Source organism: Neomonachus schauinslandi, chromosome 10 (assembly GCF_002201575.2).
Source record: "Neomonachus schauinslandi chromosome 10, ASM220157v2, whole genome shotgun sequence".
In the NCBI taxonomy this organism is placed as follows: domain Eukaryota; kingdom Metazoa; phylum Chordata; class Mammalia; order Carnivora; family Phocidae; genus Neomonachus; species Neomonachus schauinslandi.
The window spans coordinates 59,929,780-59,950,373 of NC_058412.1; the positions used below are offsets into that span (position 1 = coordinate 59,929,780).

At 37.5% G+C, this 20,594-nt stretch overlaps 1 protein-coding gene across 1 annotated transcript in view; it reads right to left on the bottom strand.

The window, feature by feature from the left end:
• Positions 1-19,776, bottom strand: part of REL (REL proto-oncogene, NF-kB subunit) — a 32,446-nt gene extending 12,670 nt beyond the window's left edge. Inside the window, exons 1-4 of the mRNA XM_021699165.1 lie at positions 19,594-19,776; positions 10,308-10,450; positions 9,684-9,832; positions 4,812-4,903 (exon numbers count right to left, since the gene is read on the bottom strand). Of these exons, the coding sequence (XP_021554840.1) occupies positions 4,812-4,903; positions 9,684-9,832; positions 10,308-10,450; positions 19,594-19,603 (394 nt within the window). The 5' untranslated portion in view covers positions 19,604-19,776. The remainder of the gene's footprint in view (positions 1-4,811; positions 4,904-9,683; positions 9,833-10,307; positions 10,451-19,593) is intronic.
• Between the last annotated feature and the right edge of the window lie 818 nt (positions 19,777-20,594).

A 20,594-nucleotide genomic window follows, 5' to 3' on the forward strand; every position in this document is an offset into this window, starting at 1 on the left:
AAAGATTGGATTATGAAGGGCTTAGAGTGCCATGATTGAGAAGCTGAATCTAGCAAGTAGGTCAGAGTTGCTCAAAGTGTGGCCCATGGATCACCTGCATCAGAATCATCTAGGGCAGAGATTTTCAAATTGTAGTTGGGGACCCACACTGGTCATAAAATTAATTTGGTGGTTGGATAAGCATTTTCTCTTTTCTTTAATTTTAATTCCAGTTAGTTACCACACAGTGCTATGCTAGTTTCAAGTGTACCATATAGTGATTCAACAATTCCATACATCACCTGGTGCTCATCACAAGTGCACTCCTTAATCCCCATCACTTATTTCACCCTCCCCCATGCACCTCCCCCTGGTAACCATCAGTTTGTTCTCTAGAGTTGAGTCTGTTTCTTAGTTTGTCTCTGTTTTTCCCTTTGCTCATTTGTTTTGTTTCCTAAATTCCAAATTTGAGTAAAATCATATGGTATTGGTCTTTCTCTGACTGACTTATTTCACTTAATTATACTCTCTAGCTCCACCCATGTCGTTGCAAATGGCAAGATTTCATTTTTTTTATGGCTGAATAACATTTCATTGTGTGTGTATATATATATATACACATATATCCTTATCCACTCATCAGTTGATGGGACACTTGGGCTGCCTCCGTATCTTGGCTATTGTAAATAATGCTGCTATAAACATAGAGGTACATGTGGATAAGCATTTTCTTTAAAAAAAAAAGAGAGAGAGAAGGAAATGGAATGGAAAGGAATGGAAGAATGGAATAGCATAGAGAACATATTCCATGTAGTAAGAATTTGGGACCCACTGCTCAGTCATAAAACTAATTTGGGGGCGCCTGGGTGGCTCAGTTGGTTAAGCGACTGCCTTCGGCTCAGGTCATGATCCTGGAGTCCCTGGATCGAGTCCCGCATCGGGCTCCCTGCTTGGCAGGGAGTCTGCTTCTCCCTCTGACCCTCCCCCCTCTCATGTGCTCTCTCTCATTCTCTCTCAAATAAATAAATAAAATCTTTAAAAAAAAAAAAAAAAAAACTAATTTGGTGGGTTGGATAAGCATTTTCTTAAAAAAAGGTGGGGGAAGAAATGGAATGCAAAGGCATAGCTATAAGAGAGTATATTGCATGTAGTAAGAATAGTGTTTTTAGGGCGCCTGGGTGGCTCAGTTGCTTAAGCGACTGCCTTCGGCTCAGGTCATAATCCCGGAGTCCCGGGATCGAGTCCCGCATCGGGCTCCCTGCTCAGCAGGGAGTCTGCTTCTCCCTCTGCCCCTCCCCCTCTCATGCTCTATCTCATTCTCTCTCTCAAATAAATAAATAAAATCTTTAAAAAAAAAAAAAGAATAATGTTTTTATCTATGTATGTATGTATGCCTATGTATGTATTGAGTGGAGAAATAAGATCTGTTTCTTCTATGAGTTAGTCAAATAAGTTAAGAAACATGGAGCTACAGGTTTCTTAAAACACAGTCCCAGGGGTGCCTGGGTGACTCAGTTAAGCATCAGCCTTTGACTCAGGTCATGGTCCCGGGGTGCTGGGATCGAGCCCCGAGTCTGGGCTCCCTGCTCAGCAGGGAGTCTACTTCTCCCTCTCCTTCTGCCCCCTGCCCCTGCTCGTGTGTGCACTCTTTCTCTCTCTCTCTCTCTCTCAAATAAATAAATCTTTAAAAAACAAAAACAAAACAAAAAACAACCAACACAGTCCCAGATCCCTTGCCAGACCTAACAAATTAATCAGAATGTGACCTGGAATCTACCTTTTTAGCAAGTAAGAAGGGATTCTTAATGCACATTCAAATTGAGAACCACTGATGAAAATTATTCAGAGCCACTGAAGGATGATAAGCAGAGTTCTGAAGTGATTCCTACTGGTTTTAGAAGGTATTTTTGTATGCAGTGTATAAAGTGTTTGGAAGATGATAAAGAACAGAGGCAGGACCACAAGTTTAGGGGCTAACAACACAATCCAGGCTACAAATGGTGTAAGCTTACCTACATCCCTACGGATTATGGAGAAGATGGCCAGAGAGATGATCAGGGTAAGGTGAACAAGAGAGTTTTGCTGGAAGAGTGAGGGGTTTATGACGAGGACCAGTGGAAGAGAAGGCAGGAAAGATATGTTGGAGTTACATGTGGAAGACTTTCAATTGAGGGCCATTTAGTTTTTAAACTTTTAAAAGAGCCATTCCAATTTCTTAATCAGAATAATATGCTATAAAAAGCACTGTTCTAAGAAGATCACTTCTTAGTAGTAAGTGAGGGTGGGGTGGATTCCACAACTCAAACTGTGAGATACGTCCTTCACCTAGAGAGAGCAAAAGGGCTATGGGGAAGAAAGGGATGTTACAAAAAACTAAACAACAACCAAAACCACAAACACTGTGAAGGCTCAACTGGCAGGATTGCTTCCTTCCCCAAATCTAAATCCACCTAGGCAGCTCAGTAGAGAGAAGATCATGAGCCTGGTAGCTAGGCTACCTGTGTTCAAATCCCAGCACCACCACTTACCAGTTCCATGACCCTGAGAAAATTACTTAATTTTTCTATGCCTTCATTTCCTTATTTTCAAAATGGAGATAACAACAGTCCCTACCTCATACGTTGCTGTAAGAATTAAATGAAATAAGGAGCACCTGACTGGCTCAGTCGAAAGAGCATGCGACTCTTGATCTCGGGGTTGTGAGTCTGAGCCCCATATTGAAGGGTAGAGATTACTTAAATAAATAAATAAACTTTAAAAAAAAATTTTAAAGATTAAATAAAATAAAATATGTAAAGCACTTATTTTGTACTAAGAACTATTCTAGGTGCTATATGAGTGTTATTAACATCATGCCTGGTTCTGGATTGGTAAAAAACCAAAAACCTAAAAAACTTCTGGAGGGCCCATCTGCCTCTTGACTCCTGCATCTTCCTTTCTTAATGCCTTTTCCACTGGAGTCAGGAGACCTAGACTGGAACTCTAGCTCTGCCACTTGTACTTGCTACATAACTTGGGGAAATTACCATAACCAAAGCTTTGGGATTCTCTTCTATAAAGCAGTGTTGTTGTAATGACTAAATACATAGCATACATAAAGCACTTAACATTTACTCCTTGACATACAAAAAATAATACATGGTAGCTGTTATTTATGATCTTCTTTTATACTACATGATCCCTGTTTTACACTGCATCTGGACACAGATGGACTCTTTATAAGTTTGGGCTTTTACTTTAGCAATGAAAATGAGCATACACTCTTGACCCAGAAATTTTCCACTTTTGAAAATTTATCCTAGGGGTGCCTGGCTGACTCAGTCAGAAGAGCAAGCGACCCTAGATCTCAGGGTCATAATTTGAGCCCCACGTTGGGTGTAGAGAGGACTTAAATAAATTTAAAAAAAAAACTTTAAAAAAATTTATCCTAAGGAAATAATCACACAAAAACTCTGTGTATATATGTTCAATGGAGTTTTTTTAATAAAATGAAAATAACCTAAATGTTCATTAACAGATGGCTAAATTGTGGTCTATCCAAACAATAGCATACTCTGTTAAAAAGTAAAATAGATTTATAAGTACTAACATGGCAAGATGCTTAAGATCTATTCCTAAGTGAAAAGAAAAAAGCAGTAGCATGGTTCTATTTATATAAAAATACATGCATATAGTTGTGTATACAGTTGGATACTTACTCTTTAGTGGATTTTGCTGGGGATGGCAACTGTAAGCACTCTGTATTGTTTGAATAGATAAATGACTACACCAAGCTAAATGCTGGCATCCCACACTACAGTAGTCTCCACTGTAAAAACTATGAAATGATAAGTTCCTAAACTAGGGAGACAGCTATACATGTATAAAGGAAATTCTAAAAAAATACACACCAAACTTAATAGTCATCTTGCTCTGATGTGGAAGACTGAAGGGGAAGAAGGGGACTTTTGTTTACAGCATTATACTAAATAGTATGAAAAATAAAGACCTAGGGAGAAGAGATGCAGACCTTATGGTTCATAAAAATACAGCACTTGGTTATGAACATATTCCTTAAATTATCTTCATAACCCTTAAATTATTTTTATACATCCAGGAAAAACACAAACCAATGATACGAGGATGTCTTAAATATGACGGAGAGATCTATTCTTTGAAAATGTTATTGTCATTCAGTTCCTGAATGATGCCTATTGAAGTAGCTGCAGAAGACTTTACAGTGGAGACTACCCTAGTGTGGGATGCCAGCATTTAGCTTGGTGTAGTCATTCATCTCTTCAAACAACACAGAGTGCTTACAGTTGCCAGGCGCTATACCAGATCACACTATCCCTGACAAAACCCACTAACCAGTAAATACCTAGCCTTATACACAAATACACTATGAAAATATTTTGTATAGCTTCTAGTATTTCTATACGTCTTCTTCCACCCTGGGATTAATTTAAATTTCGCTGCTGAGTATGCCCTTGATTTAAATAACCACAGTGCCAGTTCAACATTCAGAAAAGGTCACGTATACTGTCTGCTGGAATGGCATACGGAAGGCCACATTCAAAAAGAAATCAGAACATCTGTGAGGTTTTCTTATAGAAAACAACGGCCCTTTCCACAGATACCAGAAAGCCCTGTCAGATAATTTTTTTCCCCAACACTATGAAAGGTTTTAAATCTTCTTCCTTCCTTGGATACAGGTATCCATCAGCAAGCAGAAAAGTGAACACAAAACTTAGGACAGCTTTTAAAGCACAGGTTCAAGATACAAACAGAACTCACTTGCACAAATAGGTCAATATCCAAATAATAGAAATAATTCTGTCAAACATACTTACCATTGAAAGGATTGATTCCTGCCCTTATTCTTGAAATAATAGCTTCTTTTACTTCTTTTTTCTTTACACAACGAATACCCAAATTTTGAAAACTAGAAGGAAAACAGAACTTTCAAACTGTATTATAGTTAAACACAAGGACAAATAAATGAAGTCTTACCAAAAAATACTGCAAAAATCAAGGGTACATCCTGTGCCTATGTCAAATACGCCAAAATAGATGAAGATTAACAGGGAAGTAATACCAAAAAGCTAAAATTGACCTCCCAAACAAGAGTTGTAAAAGGACGCCCACAGGTATGTTTTGCTGAGCCCATAAAAGTGTCGCCTGTATTTAAAAAAAAAAAAAAAAAATGCGCACACACTACTAACATTGAACAATCCAGTAATTGCATATAAACATCTGGATTTCTGGCTTCTCTTGAACATTCGAAAGGTCTGGCCACAGTAGCCTAACACAGGAACACCTCGCTGGAGCTCAGCACCTGCAGCCCCATTTATGCAGGGCTCTCCAATTTACTACAGTGCCTGCTAGTCCTCTGACACCTGATCCATTCCACAGACATTTGATTTTTGAGCCCTGACTTCACTACTAGTAGCAATGGAATATGTTTTATGCTATATTACATGAAATTATAATAATCATTCATAAGAAAGCACTGAAATGTTTTCTTTTAAATTAGATGTTTAATAAAAAAAATCTTTAAATTAGAAAGATGTTTAATACGAACAATAATATTTAACAAAAGTTTCAAAATGTCATTTATGGAAAACTTCTCAATAGCTACAAATATTACTAATTTGCATATCTGTAGCACAGATGATGGTGGGGGGAACTCCCCCCCTACCACCACCAGTCATACTTGTTCCCACATGGAAAAACCATGACATCATTAAAGTTGGGTGGGTGTGAATAAGGAAGCAAAACTTGGTTATAATAACATTACTATTTGTTCAAACTTCACATGGCACTTGGGCAACAGGAGGCTGCCCGCCTCGTTTGCTCCTCTCCATCTCATGGTGCCTTGTGTTTATGTTCTGCACCTTCACCGTACTTGTCATTTTGTTAGCACCTAAAATATCTTTGGCGTTTCTTTCCTTTACCTCCAATAATTAAAAAATAAATCTTGAATTCATAATCCTTTCTCGAAACCCTGAAACCCATAATCCTCTTCCTCAAAAGTATTCCACTTCTTTGAAAGATTCATAGCTTGGTTCTCACTTTTTCTTTGACAAAAGATTTTAAAGAATTATTTATTTTAATATATTTATACACTAAATTTTGTTTCATCTGAAAAATCGTATTTGCTATTCACAGAATATTAGAAGTGGTAGGGATTTTTGAAATTCTGACATGAGGAAACCAAGGATCATGAAGATTATTTGAATCAATTATTCATTCATTCACTGATTCAGTCATTCAACAAATTTTGGGATTCCTACTCTGTACCAAAAACTCTAGAAAGTAATGGGCATTACAATCCCTCTCCTCAAGGGGCTTATTCTAGTGCAGAGGTTTGCAAACTGTGGCCCATGGACCATACCCGGGCCCACCACCCATTTTTCTAAATAAAGATTTTCTGAAACACAGACAAGCTGATTTGTTTACATATTGTCTATGTGTGCTTTCACGCTATAACAGAATTGAGCAGATGCAACAACAGAGACCATATAGCCTGCAAAGCCTAAAATATTTACTATCTGGCTCTTAACAGAGAAAGTTTGCTGACCTCTAGTCTAGTGAAGCACTTAGATCCATATTAAATAATCACATGCAAAAAACGCGAAACTGAAATCATGACAAGTTTTATAAAGGAGATATACACTGTGTCACGGGAGCCTATGACGGGAGAGTTGATCAATTCAGGAAGGACGGAGAGGCTTACTGTACAAAGTGGCACTTAAACAGAAATGAACGAGGGGATGAGGAGAGAAAGAGACTTCAGGAAGAAGGAACAGAACAAGCAAAGGCCCCTACAGAAGAGTCTTGTGAGCACAGGAAACTAAAGGAAGGCCTCTGGGACTGGAGTATAGAGTTCAAGGGAAGCATAGGACAGAAGGCTAAAAATACAAGCAGACCCTGTGGACCCTGTAGGCCAATAAGGAATACTGCCCTTATTCCAAGAGACACATAAAGCCCTTAAAATGTTTTAAATGGGAATGTGACAATCAGATTTCTATTTGAAAAGATGACTCCAGGGCGCCTGGGTGGCTCAGTTGGTTAAACGGCTGCCTTCGGCTCAGGTCATGATCCTGGAGTTCCAGGATTGAGTCCTGCATCGGGCTCCCTGCTCAGCGGGGAGTCTGCTCCTCCCTCTGACCCTCCTCCCTCTCATGCTCTCTTGTCTCTCATTCTCTCTCTCAAATAAATAAATAAAATCTTTAAAAAAAAAAATTAAAAAAAAAAGAAAAGATCACTCTGAATAAATTAATTTTTAAAAAAGATCACCTTGGCTAAAGTGGAGGACAGATTTGAGGAGAAAAGGTACAAAAAGAGTTGATGCAAGAAGACCAGTCAAGAGGCTATTCTGGCAGCCTACATTTATTTCGACTACGGGTAGTGTGGTGCTGACGGAGATCACTGAGAGAAGTGCACAGATTCAGTAATTATTTAGGAGGTACCTGTTAATGAATTCAATGCGTGTGCCTGTGTGAGGGGTGTCAAGGATGATACCCATGTCTGGGGGCTTTTATAGCAACCACCGAGATAAAGCACATTGGAAGACCCATTGAGAAGAAAGAAGTATGATCATGGTAAAGTCAGAGTTTGGGGCATATTCTATTTGAGGTGCTTTTGATATACTTAAGAGAATATGTCAAAAAGACTAAATACCATTCTCCACTGAAAGGAACCAGGGCTCCTTATAAAAACTGATTTCAGGGCTGGGGCGAGAAAAGTACAAGTAAGTCCTGAACACTTTGCTGTGTCAGAAAGTAAAGAAGTGCTCAAAGAAAGATAGAAGCATATCAAAAAGATACAGGGAGCAGGAGGAAGGGGCTTGCGTTGGTCAAATCAGGGTCAATCTGAACATCAAAATAATAATGCCAGTAATGGACTACAGTACACTGAATATAAGAATCCAAGGGTCTACAGTGGTATTTTTTTTTTAAGGGGGAAGGGGAAAAAGGGAAAGTTTTTCTTTACAATAGAATGCAAATTAATATCACCAATGGAAATACTAATATCCCATTTCTCCTGAAGGGATATTTTGAGAACAACATTGCACCCCCCTCTGTAGATTTCTCATCCAAAATGTTTCATGTTAACATGAAAATATTATTCATGTTATCATAGTAACATGAATATAAACGAGCAACTAGGCTAATCCACATTGAACAACAATCTTCAAAACAAGTAGCCTAGACTTCAAAAATGTTAATGTCATGAAAGACCAAAAAAGGCTGAGAAACTATCGTAAATTAAAGGAGACTTTAATAATCATGACAACTAAATAAACATGACAAGTGAATACAGTGTGTGATCCTTAACAGGGTCCTGGACTGGGAGGAGAAGCAGGAGAACCATAAAGGGCATTATTGGACATAACTAAGAATTTAACTGTCTATAACTAAGATTGAGAAGGAACAGCCAGAAAAATGAAACAGGAGACTCTGTTCTCACAGAAATCAAGAAATAAGAATGTTCCAAGAAAGGACTGGTCCACGGTGTAAAATGGTGTTGGGAGGTCAAATGATATAAATAGGAAATATTTCTTGCCATATGTGTATTACTAGATATTTTTTTGTTTTGTGTTGTAATTGTAAGAGGAATATTTTTAAAGTATATTTTCTAGATAGTTACTATTAATATATAAGGAGGCTACTAACATTTTCCTTGTTGTAATTAGGTTCAGTTTTTTCCAAAGGCAATACATGTTCATTATAAAAAATGAATCACAGAATAAACATAAGTTAAAAGAAAAACATAAAACCCCAGTCTTACCCACCAAGAGACAACCACTATTAATACCTTAGTGTATATACTACCAAGTACATGTACACATCTATTTTTTTAAAAGATTTTTTTATCACATATTCTGCTTTAAAACCTATTCACATAATGTGAATATCTTTTTATACAAAGAGATATTTGCAATGTTATTTTTAAGGCTACATAGGAGTACACTGCATGGATGTACCAGTTTATCTAATTGATCCCTCCTTGTTTATTATTTTGATAGCTTCTTAACTTTTTGCCATTAGAAACTGAGCTGCAACGAACATTAACTATAGCTAAATGTCTGAACATGCTTAATTGTTTCCTGAGGATAAATTCCTAGAAGTAGAATTGCTGGTTCAAGAGACATTCATATTTTTCAGGCTTTTCCTATGTAGTTGTTGAAGTGCCTACAACAGAAGGATTTTATTAATTTATACTATCACCAACATGATGAATGGACCCATCTTGTGGCAGCCTAACCAACAACAAAGTGTTACATCCTTTTTCTTATCTTATCATGTTACTTTTATAACCTGTCCTTTTCTAAATAATAATTCCAGGTTTCCATTCGGTTCTCTCATATCTGGTAATTTTTAACTATTAATGAAAAGACAAAGTAAAAATATATGAAAGAAAACTTTTCAGAGATTGTTCACACTAAGAAAGAAAATCACAGCGTAAAATAAGTTTATGTTTACCTTTAGTAGCAATAAATAAGTATTCCTGCTACCATCATGGGCTGTGTATACTAATAAAGAATAAAAGGGTAGTTCTATTACAAGTGGTAAGAAAATTTAAATGTATACTACAGTAAACAGAAGTAGAATGAGAAATTACTTTATCCTGCTAAGAAATAACAGATGTACATGTACAAGAAACAGAGCATCCTCTGCTTATCCTATTCCTAAAGATGTCTGTGACTGTGTACTTACAACAACGGTCTGCGTTCTTGTCCAAATTCTGCTTCATAGTAGCCGTCTCTGCAGTCTTTTCCTACTAAATCATGAGGATGAGGTTTATATGGGTCGTTCTTTGTTACTAATGTAATTCTCACTTTTCCCTTTCCGTAATAGTTCATAATCTGAAAAAGGGGGAAATTAAATATATGATCCATAAATTTATCTCATTCAGAACTGACCTACTAAATGAGAGTTCAATTTATATAACGTAGTTAGCACTAGATAAATAAAGTCCAACTGACTGACAAATACTGTTTGGATGGAACCTTCCAGGGAATACCAGAAGGGAAGAATTTACCTCTCAGTTCCTTGGCATATTATTTTCTGCACTACTTTCATCTGATTCTGCTTATTTTCTTTTTAAAACAAGCTATACCAAAATATTATCACAGAGCGAGAGAAAATACTTGGATGTTGGGCCACTGAATGCCATGCTCTTATATTCACTGTCGTATCATAAATATCCGTTGAGAGTATACATATAAGCACAGAGGAAATGAGAGCACACTGTGAAGAAACTGGGCCTTTCATGTAATTGCTATAGATAAAATATGGAGCAATTAAGAGTTAGATACACAAAGGAGAATGGTCTATTACCTGGATAGATGGGTATGTTCGGTTGTTCTCTGTGCTGTGCTCCCCTGGAATGCTGCCTGCTGATCGCCCTTCACATTTGTATCTAAAACGCATGCCCCTCTGCCTGGGCTGTTCAATGATCTCTATACATGGGTTATACCCACCTGAAAATTTAAAAAGGAGGGGGTGAGATTAGGATAGCAGTAATAATGGATTTGACCATTTTGGTTTTTTTTCAAAATAGCAGACTAAAAAATTTTCCCTCCCAATATTAAATAATAAGGTTGAAATGTAATTATCCAAGACTGGATGGTAAAGGTACCTCTTCTCCCATTCATATTGAGCTCCTATACAGTGTTAACACAAGTCACTCAAGTTATATTTATTGGTTAGCACTTTATCATTTAATGTCAAGAGCTAATGCCAGCATGAAGTTCTGAGATCCCCACTTCAGAGATATTCACTTTTCACGTTAAGACCAAGAACAAGGACATCCCTCAAGATTCCCCCAGAAGGGTCAAGAAGATAGTCTTCAAAAGTACAATATCATACTCCAAAAGTGAGTGGAGCTGCTTGATTTTACATTAGACCCTTAACAGTGGACTAAAAGACTGCTAATTGAAAATGAAAATGCATTTAAATCCTTGCAGAAGGATGTGTTTTTTTTAATATCTCCACTGGAATCTTAAAAGGATTAATACAGAGAACATCAAAACAAGTTCCAGAAGTGTTCATTTTAAGCTCAACAGAATTTTCAATCAGTTCCATCTAAATCTCTACTGAAGACACAAAAGAAGAAAATAAATTACTTTCTATAACAGATGTAATTCAAAATATGGAACTTTAGAATGAACTGATCTACACAGCATGGATGAATTGTATACGTTATACACCTGAAACTAATGTAACATTATGTGTCAACTATACTCCCAATTTAAAAAAAGTTACACTGACTGAAAGAAGCCAGACCAAAAGAGCACATCCTGTAGGATTCCATTTATATAAAACTCTAGAATATGTAAACTAATCTATAATCAAAAAAAGGACATCACTGATTGCCTAAGAACAGGGGTGTGGAATGGATGGGGAAAGTCAGGGGGATGATGGATATGTTAATTATCTTGACTGTGATGATGATTTTAAGGTTGTATTCATATGTCAAAAGCTATCAAATTGCAAACTTTAAGCATGTGCAATATATTATACATTAATTATATGTCAGTAAAGTTGTCTAAAACATATGCATCTTTACCCTTCTTATTATCCATACTATAGAAATGAAAAATTCAATGAAGATACTCAAGTGCTTACAAGTAGAGTACTTGGCAATGCGTCTTTATTTCAGGGGTATGAAGATGTCTTCCATTCAAAAAAACCCCATTTTCCTTCCATCAGTTTAGTGATTTCTAAATTCCCACAATTAGATAATCCATTTCTCTGACTAAAGACTTACCCTCTGTTAGAATGCAAGCAAATCTTTAGAAAGGGTAACACAATGGGTCTTATTGGTACAGTGTGAGGAAGAGGCCTTTTGAGTCCTACTTAGCCATATCTTAATAGCAAGGACCCTGGAAATGTATCTTCTAAGTCTCCAAATCTATGAAATGGGAATAATAATAGCACCTACCTCGTGTTGTGAGGATCAAGGTAGTGTGTGTTCAATTCTTATCAAGTATCACGCCTATGACAAATACTCAATAAATGTTGTCTACTATTGTTTCAGATGCTTTCTTGAAAATGATTTATAGTGATACATAACATGATGGTATAACAACTGGTGCTTTCAAGAATTTTATAGAACAGGGAGGCAAACAACACAAATTATTAGACTACAGAAGAGTCCAACAAAACAAAATTTTGTTTATGCTAACAAAAGTGTGCATAAAATGATAGTAAAAGCAAAAGAATCAGGCATGCCTGTGTCAAATCAAAGAAAAAAGAGTTAATGAAGCAAAAAGGTGGGGAGAGTAGAAGGGGAAGGCCTTCTAGTGAAAGGGAACAGTGTGTCCAAAGGCGTAGCAGCATAGAAGAGGAAGAGTTTAAAAATGACCAATGAAGCCACAGTGGAAGTGCAGTACACTTCTACCCTTGGAACCAAAAGCCAGAGTACATTTGTGATCTGTACAAATCTGTACAAAGTACAAAGGACATTAGGGATTTGGATTTTATTCCACGAGTGACAAAGAATCAACGAAGGGCTTTATGCAGGAGAATCATATGATTGGACTGACATTTTAGAGTAAGAACTCTGGTGGCAGTGGACAGACTGAAAAGGAGAAAGAGCCTGATGATCGGTTTCGAGGCTGTGACAGTACTGTGGGCAACAGTGAGGGCATGTCTGACATCTAGTAGTGGTAGCAGGAGTGCAGGATTATTTCAATAAAATTGACAGTTCCTGGTGACTGACTGAACATTAGGGTTAGGAGCAAGTAAAGAATCACTGAGGCTCCACAGTTTCTACTTTGGGTTACTGAGGAAAGTTACTGGTAGAGCCAGGGAAACCGGACTTTAACCTAATCATGTTCGTAATACTTATTTCAACTTTACTGAAAAATGTAAGGCATGCAGATGTCTTTCATTTTTCACTGTCACATACTTACATATCCTTATATATTATGAATAACTCAAATTCACATTTCAGCTTCAAGTATTTCACATCCTTATATATCATTGCAGGAGTATTTAAAAGAAAGTACATTTTCCTCTCAATAGTTCGAAATACTCAACAGTATTTTTTAAGTTATATCTTAAATAATTTATGTGCTTTAGCTAAAGGTCAAATAAATCCCTGCCCACTACTTACTTAAAGGTGTCTTGGTGGGAAGTTGATAGAGAATTACATCATTAATGGTAAGTGGCTAACTTTTGGGGGAAGAGTGTGAATAAAAGTGCTAGGCTCGTAGGGATTTTTCAAATATTTCATTGGTTACACAACACTTCCTTAAACTAGAAAGTATTTGTGAGAAAAGTCTACAGGCAAGAGAACCGAAAAGCAGTTGTTAAAAGATAAAAGAATTTTTAAAGATGTGAAGTTATAAAAACGACAAATATTAGTGATCATATAGTATCAAGTACTTACAAAACCTTTGAAATCTATTCTTCCTATTGTACAAGCTCTTTATTGGTAAAAACTCTCATTATCAACCAGGTAATATGTTATTGTAATATTTCATATTCCCCCAGCTGGAAATAATCTCCCCCTCCTCTAAATTATCATAGTATTTTGTTCATGATAATTATTCCAAATAACTATAATTTAGGGGAGACTCACTGTTTTATTTCTTCTTGAAAAAGCTCCTTGTTTTATTTCATCAAGCTACTTGTTTTATTTCTTTTCAAGCTACTTGAAGGCAGGAATTGTGACTTACTCATCAGTGCCATGCACATAGATATTCAGTAAATATCTGGGGAGTGAATAACTGAAAATCTAAAAATCTTTTTGTTTGTGTAAGTTATACAAACATCGAAGGATCGTATTAGTGATTAATCAGATTTTCCTTATTAGGTTCCACTACTATGGAAAAAAATAGTGCTTTGTAGGTATTAGAATTGCTACACTTTTCTACTCTTCATACCTATTCATGGTCTAATTTATCTGTATTTATGATTTAAAAATACTTCCCAGCTATAAATCATTTATGTCATGCATCAGTATAATGTACCTGTTATTTCCTCCCTTAGCACTGTGTTTTGAAGTGCCATTCTTCCTTAAGATAGAGTGCTGAACTGTAGTTTTGTATGGAGTGGAAGAAGGTAAAATGTAAATCAGAGAACTATAGGGAAAATAAGTACTCTTAACTAAGATTATCTCAAATCACTACAGTTTTGAAAAGTACTGAAATTTCTTCAAAGTGGTTAAGCAAGTTGTCTACTGTACTTTTTTTTAACCAATACTATGCAAAGCTGGTATTGACCCCTACATTTTTAACAATATTGTAAAATGCTAATACATACCAGAATAACATTTCAAATACAGCCAAAATGTTTGCAAGATATATTTATGTTTTTATTTGCACTTAAGCAGAAAAAGAGTGCTATTTGAGTTTTTAAGACTAAAAAACTACACTGAAATAAAAGTTAAAAATGCAGTCTCAATTGTCAGAAATACACACATTAATTAAAACCTTATGGCTAGCACCAGGAACCAGCATTAATTGTTCAGGAAAAAATTAATTACAGTAATTATAATACTGTTTTAAAGTACTTTTACATATATTCTCATTTGATCCTCTTAACCTTAATCTTCATAAAAACAGAACAGGTATTATCTCCCATTTTATAGATGATAAATTTCAAAATTATGAAGTCATAAGAAAAAGAAATTATGAATGAGATTAGCAAATATGATAGCTGGGATCCCAATGGATCAAATTAAAAAAAAAAAAGCATAAAACAGCTGGAGGTAAAGTCACAATAACTTATTACAGCAAATAACCTAAAATAAATACAACTTAGTTTAAGAAGATAATGCATCTTGGAATAGGCAAGTGAATATTTAGATGCAATGAAATTCCTGGAACAGAGTTCATAGTGGGGGTGTATACTAGAATCACTTTGGAAGCTTTTTCAAAAAACATACGCGCCCTGATCCCACTTGTAATCTGTTGAATAGAAATAGAAATCTTTAAAGCCCCGACATATTTCTGGGAAAGCCTTCCAAGCAATTCTAACACACTCCTGAATAAGAACCAGAGCCCTAAAACATAAAGAAGCAGAAAAAATGCACATATCCAGAAAAGCAATCCAAAAATTCATGTACAAGTATGGGCTGGGTGACAAACTAGGCAGAGGAAAATCTGACTTTTTTTTTTTTTAATTCTGACGACTTTAACTCTTTTTTCTCCCACCCTAAAAAGCTTAGCCAAATATAAGCAAGGGAAAAAAGCATTATGATAGGGATAGCCTTCAATCACACCAATTTATTTAAAAGGTAAATTGTTTGCAAAATTAATACTGTCATTATCATAACATTTCTTAAAATACGGCAAGCAAATGATCACACGCTAATGTATCAACACCACAGCTGAGACTGACTGCAGACTGCATCTCCCTTGCAGAAGTACTGGATAATAGACTGCCTGAGAGCCAAAGGAGCAGATGGAGCTAACAATATATACTTTTCTAAGTATCACTTTCACTCTGGAGAAAAAGAAAATAAGATCTATTCATCATTCCTCAAACCTAGGAACCCAACTGAATTGTGGTGCTAAGCTTCTTTACCTTAAGACACACTTCTTCCGTTTCTTCCTAATTATGATCAAAATTTAGAGTTACCATTTCTCACATAGATAGAATGGCATTCAATTAACAAAGGGGCAATGAAAACTTAAGCCTATTCCCACATGATAGAAAAAGACTAACACAGAAGGTGCAAAAGAAATCAAATGAAGGATAAGTTGTATCAATCAAATTAGTAAAAGGACACATGGTCTATCTACTAAGAAATTTTTTATTTACTTTCTTTCAGAATGTTTACTATCATCTAAGTGGACAAAGGAGAAAAGATACACTGCCTCCAAACATCACTGTCAAACTTTTCTCCACTAGCTTAAAAATACAGAAAACCATTCCAAATTATTTAAAAGTAAATGCACATTCTCAAAGTCTTGAAAGACGATTTTCTGTCTAGCATCTATTCTAGCCTATTATTGCAAGTTTTGAAGGTTTCACAGAATTCTAGAATGTCAGGATACTCAAACAATAGTGAGTGCCAACTACCTCTAGTAGCTCCTGTTTCCTAGAGGTCTGAGTCTCCAAACAGCTCCACTACATAAGAAAACGAACATTTATGGGCATGAATTGTCTGTTGTTCCTCAAAACAAGATGTTGTAGTAGTTATTCCCATTTTTATATTACAGAGTGGCAGAACTGGAATAAAACCAGGTTCATTATGGGCTAAAGTCCAGATTTACTCCAATTTCTGAGGCTGACTCTCAAATAAGTCTTAAGCATCCAAGTAAGGGAATTTTCAGACAAGTATTTGGCTGATGTACGCACCACAAGGTAAATAAAAGATGCAAGAGTTTCACAACAGAGATTTTACTGCTAGAGATTCCATTACGGTGGGGAGAGAGGGAATCTTGAAAAAAATGTTAACTTCCAGAATGAAAAAGCAAAGAAATATTTAAAATCTGTCCTAGATTACTCAGGTATTTAATCAACTTAAAAATAAATGGCAGTACCAACTCATCTATCTTGATTAAGACTGCCAGATTTAAAAATAAAAATTACAGGATGCCTACTTAAAAATGAATTAAACAAAGAAATTCTTTTAGTTAAGTATGTCCCATGCAAGTATTTGGGTCATGTGCCTACAAACCCGATCATATGCAGAGAACACAGATGAGAGAAGGATGGAACAAAAGGAAATTCTGGGCCTCTTATATTGTATTTGGGAAAGATAATACACACACCCCAGATGTTCCCAATATTGTTTCATCACGATTCCTCCTTAGCCATTTCACTCACTCATTCCCTTTACCCTATCATACATATATCAACTTAATCCTTTTATACAGTTGTTGTCTCTACATTTTCACGTGCCACATTTTGGAAACAGCCTTCATGTTTATAGTGTGTAGTCTTCTACTTAAAAAAAGTCATTTGCTTTAGTTGTCAATTCCAGCTTCCAGCTCTATCATTAATGATTAAGGTGTATCATAATTACACTGATTTTTTTTTTCCCCCTTACTCAAGAGAAATACTTATAGTTCTCTTGAAATTCATACCACAGAGTTGGAAGTAGTGTGGTTTACAAAAACAATTTCTTCATGTACTTCCTATTCTATGACACAACATCTATACTAAAGAACACTGTGAATAAAAATCAATTATCAAATTTTAAAACATATTTTACCATACTTACAAGTAAACAGAGCTATCTCTGCATAAGAATATTTTGCACTTTCTACAGGAACAATGAGAAGCTTTAAATTCAGACAAAATAGCTAATTTTACTTAAACAAAACAGAATCATAAATATACAAGAGTAGTGACTGCCTATGCATACCCTACATGGGACAGGGAACATTTTTCTTAACAGTACCTGTTCTAATTAATTGTGTCACAAGACAGAAATCAAGGTGTTAAAAAAAAAAGGCAATAAAGACAGCTTAATAGAACCCGATCTGTGAAATCCTAAATAATTTGGTAATTTACCTGAACAAAATTTAGAATCATATAGAATCATATACATATATATAATTTTTATATATCTATATATTAAATTCCCCATTACTCATGGTACTTAAATTTTTGCTAATGAGATTATGATCTGTTACTTTTACATTCTACGTTTGTTATTTTACAGATAACAAATCCAGCTACACATACCTATTTACATATGACATCCGGTGAGAAAAGAAGAAATGGTCTAAAGTGCCTGGTAATCAATAAAAATACTTTTTTGAGGTTTTACTACTACCTTACTACAAATAATCTAAACTAGACAGTGATAACTAATTAAGCAAAATTTTTTTCCTATTACTCTTTCAGTTCAATTACTGTTTCAAAACAGGATAAGAATTTATAATTTACTGAATCTTTTTCTCTAAGGCCTTTACAAGTGATTAAGAAAAATACTCCCAGACTCCTTTTTAAAAATTTCCTTGGCAGTTTTCAAACAACTGAATTACAATTTAAATAATCTGTCATATTTTAAATAGTCCCATTTTAATGCAACTCCAGAAAAGGCAAAAAAAAAAAAAAAAAGATAATTACCCTACAACTTTCCATTCCTTTAAATTTTTTCCCCTTCAATTTAGGGAATCAGTCCTCACAACAGCACAAAATATAGTACCATTAAACAAATTTAAATCGTATCACATTTTTTAATAATGTGGGTCTTACCTTTATGTAAATAGTTCTTTTCTCTCTTTTAAAAGAATTAGAAGTATTACACTCATGCCACATATTAATGAAGTTTGGTTAAACTGCCAGCAGTCTGACCTTTTTTACTTATACTGCTTACCATTCTTTACTACTTTCATACAAAATCTTTCTGTCATCCAATAAATTAGCCAAATATTTCAGATCATCTTTGCACTTTTAATCTAAACATGCCTTTAAATTATAAATTTACAAAATTATCTGAAAGTTTGGGGTCACTGAAGTGGGTAAAGAGAAAGTTGAAATATTTTAAACTACATTTGTATTCTCACATAAAAAACCACAGACAAACTGAAATCAAATGTCATGTGAACCACCCCAATTTCCTTTTCGGCCTACAGCAGTAGCTATGGCATTGTTCTGCTCAACCCCTTAAAAAAAAATCCTTTAATGCTTTCTACTTCCTCTTCTCAGCTAGACATCAGCCTCTGAGGGTCACTGAACCAGGGTCTTGGGAGGACGCGGGTCAAGCATAAACAGGTCCCGCAAAACCTTCAGCCTCCTAGTATACCGCTAACTTACCCTACAAGGCCTCCCTGCCTCTGCTCACGCTGCTCCGTCTGCCGAGAAAGGGCCCCGTGAACCTTGCCAGGATCCTGTAAAGGTCCAACTCGAACACAGTCTACTTGATTTACTTCCCTTTAGGTTACAGGCAGATCTAAACCACGGCTATATATATGAGACTCCCTCCCCTGCCCTCTAACCTGTTTCTTGGTAAACTCGTTTCCCCCCAAAGCAAGAGATCTACGCATCGGTTAACTGAAAATAAATTGTTACATTAGTGATGTAAAGTTTTCATTTCTACTCCTATTTTAAAGCACGGATATTCCAATACTCCTTTCCCCCTTTCTTCCAACAAAGAAAAAAAATGACTTCTACGTAAACTAGAAAGTACCCGCTTTATAGTAGAAATTATCCACTTTGTTGAAGCAACTTAAGACCCGTTATGATACCACTGGTGACTTTTAAAGCCGCACCACATTTTGTACAACTGTCAACACATCCAGCGATCACCTCCCGGCACTTGATTAAACTAAAAAAAGGAGAGCACTCCTGAGGTCTGAAGGTTCTTCATTCCTGTTCTAAAACATAAAACCACCATTTCAATATAAATCAATTTTTAAATACGAGAACTCTCCGTCCTCATTTAGATTCGTGTTACTTCCCTAATCCTAAAAATCAAGTCGTTGGGAATTTCTAAGGTTCCGGCTATTATAATGGCATCAAAATACAGAGCGTGACTTTGATTTCGCACGCAAACCCCGTGCCAGGTAACTTTTTTAAAGGCTGACAATTTGCCAGGTGAGACGATTTTAAAGACAGAACGCACACAACCGAAACCGAGACCCCGACACCCTGAACTGCAAGACCCCCGGACGAGCTCCCTCCCGCGGCCCGGACCCGCGCCTGAAACACTCACCCGAGGCCATGGCTCCGCTCACCGCGCCGCACTCTCCAAGTGTCCGACCCGAGGCCGCCACAATCAGCCCGCGTCGGTCCGGCGGCGGAGGGACTCTGCCGGCGGGACCCCAGTCCGCCTGACCTCCCCACGGGGCCTCCTCCTCCTTCCCGCCCTCCTCGGGGTTTGCGGCTCACACCTTCCCACCCCCTTAATTCTCGCGCTCCGGATCACCCGGCTTCTCCCGTCCAAGGTGCGGGAGCCAGGGGCAGGGGGCGGAGCGCCGCGAGAACCGAGCGCCTGCCGGGCCTAGAGGCAAGCAGCCTGGTGGGAGGGGGATTTCCCGCGACTGACGTAGGCCCCGCACCACCGCCTTCCCCGGGGCCCGCGTCCCGCCCCGTCCGTGCCCCGCGCCCCGCCCCTGCCGCCCCCGGCTTTGAGACTGGGTCCGGGCAGCGGGAGGCGGGATCTTCGGGAGCGCAGGGAACGCTGGGAGCCGGGCGGTGACTGTCCCGAGCGTGCGAAAGCCGCCGACTCCGGAGAAATCCCCCTCCTCCAGGTTGTTCTTAGGCGCGTGGTTTAAAGTTCAGGAGCGGGTGGGAGGGAGCGCTGCCGTCCAGGGCACCGGCCGCCTGGGAGCACTTGGGGTCGGGCCGGCCGGCGAAGTGGGGCTGGCTCTCCCGGGCCCAGGCGGACGGCGGCTCGGGGTTTTCGATGGGTGGTTCCCCCTCTTCCCAATTTCGTACATGCAAATCTTCGCCCCCGCGCGGGCCGGCGGCGCAGCGCCGACGTCCCCGTGCGCCCGGCAGGGGAAGTGCGGAAGCCGCTGGCGCCTGTGTTCATTTGTAATTCACGTATTTGCATTTGGGGACCCCCGCAGTCTGATTTTCCCCCATTCTGTCTGAACTACGAAGGCTCTGTCAGCATTACGTACTTTACCCTACGAAAACTTTTTAAACTCTTAAGGTCCGCACTTCCAGTTCGTTGCCTTATGACGCAGTGTGCTCAGGATAAGTGAAGGA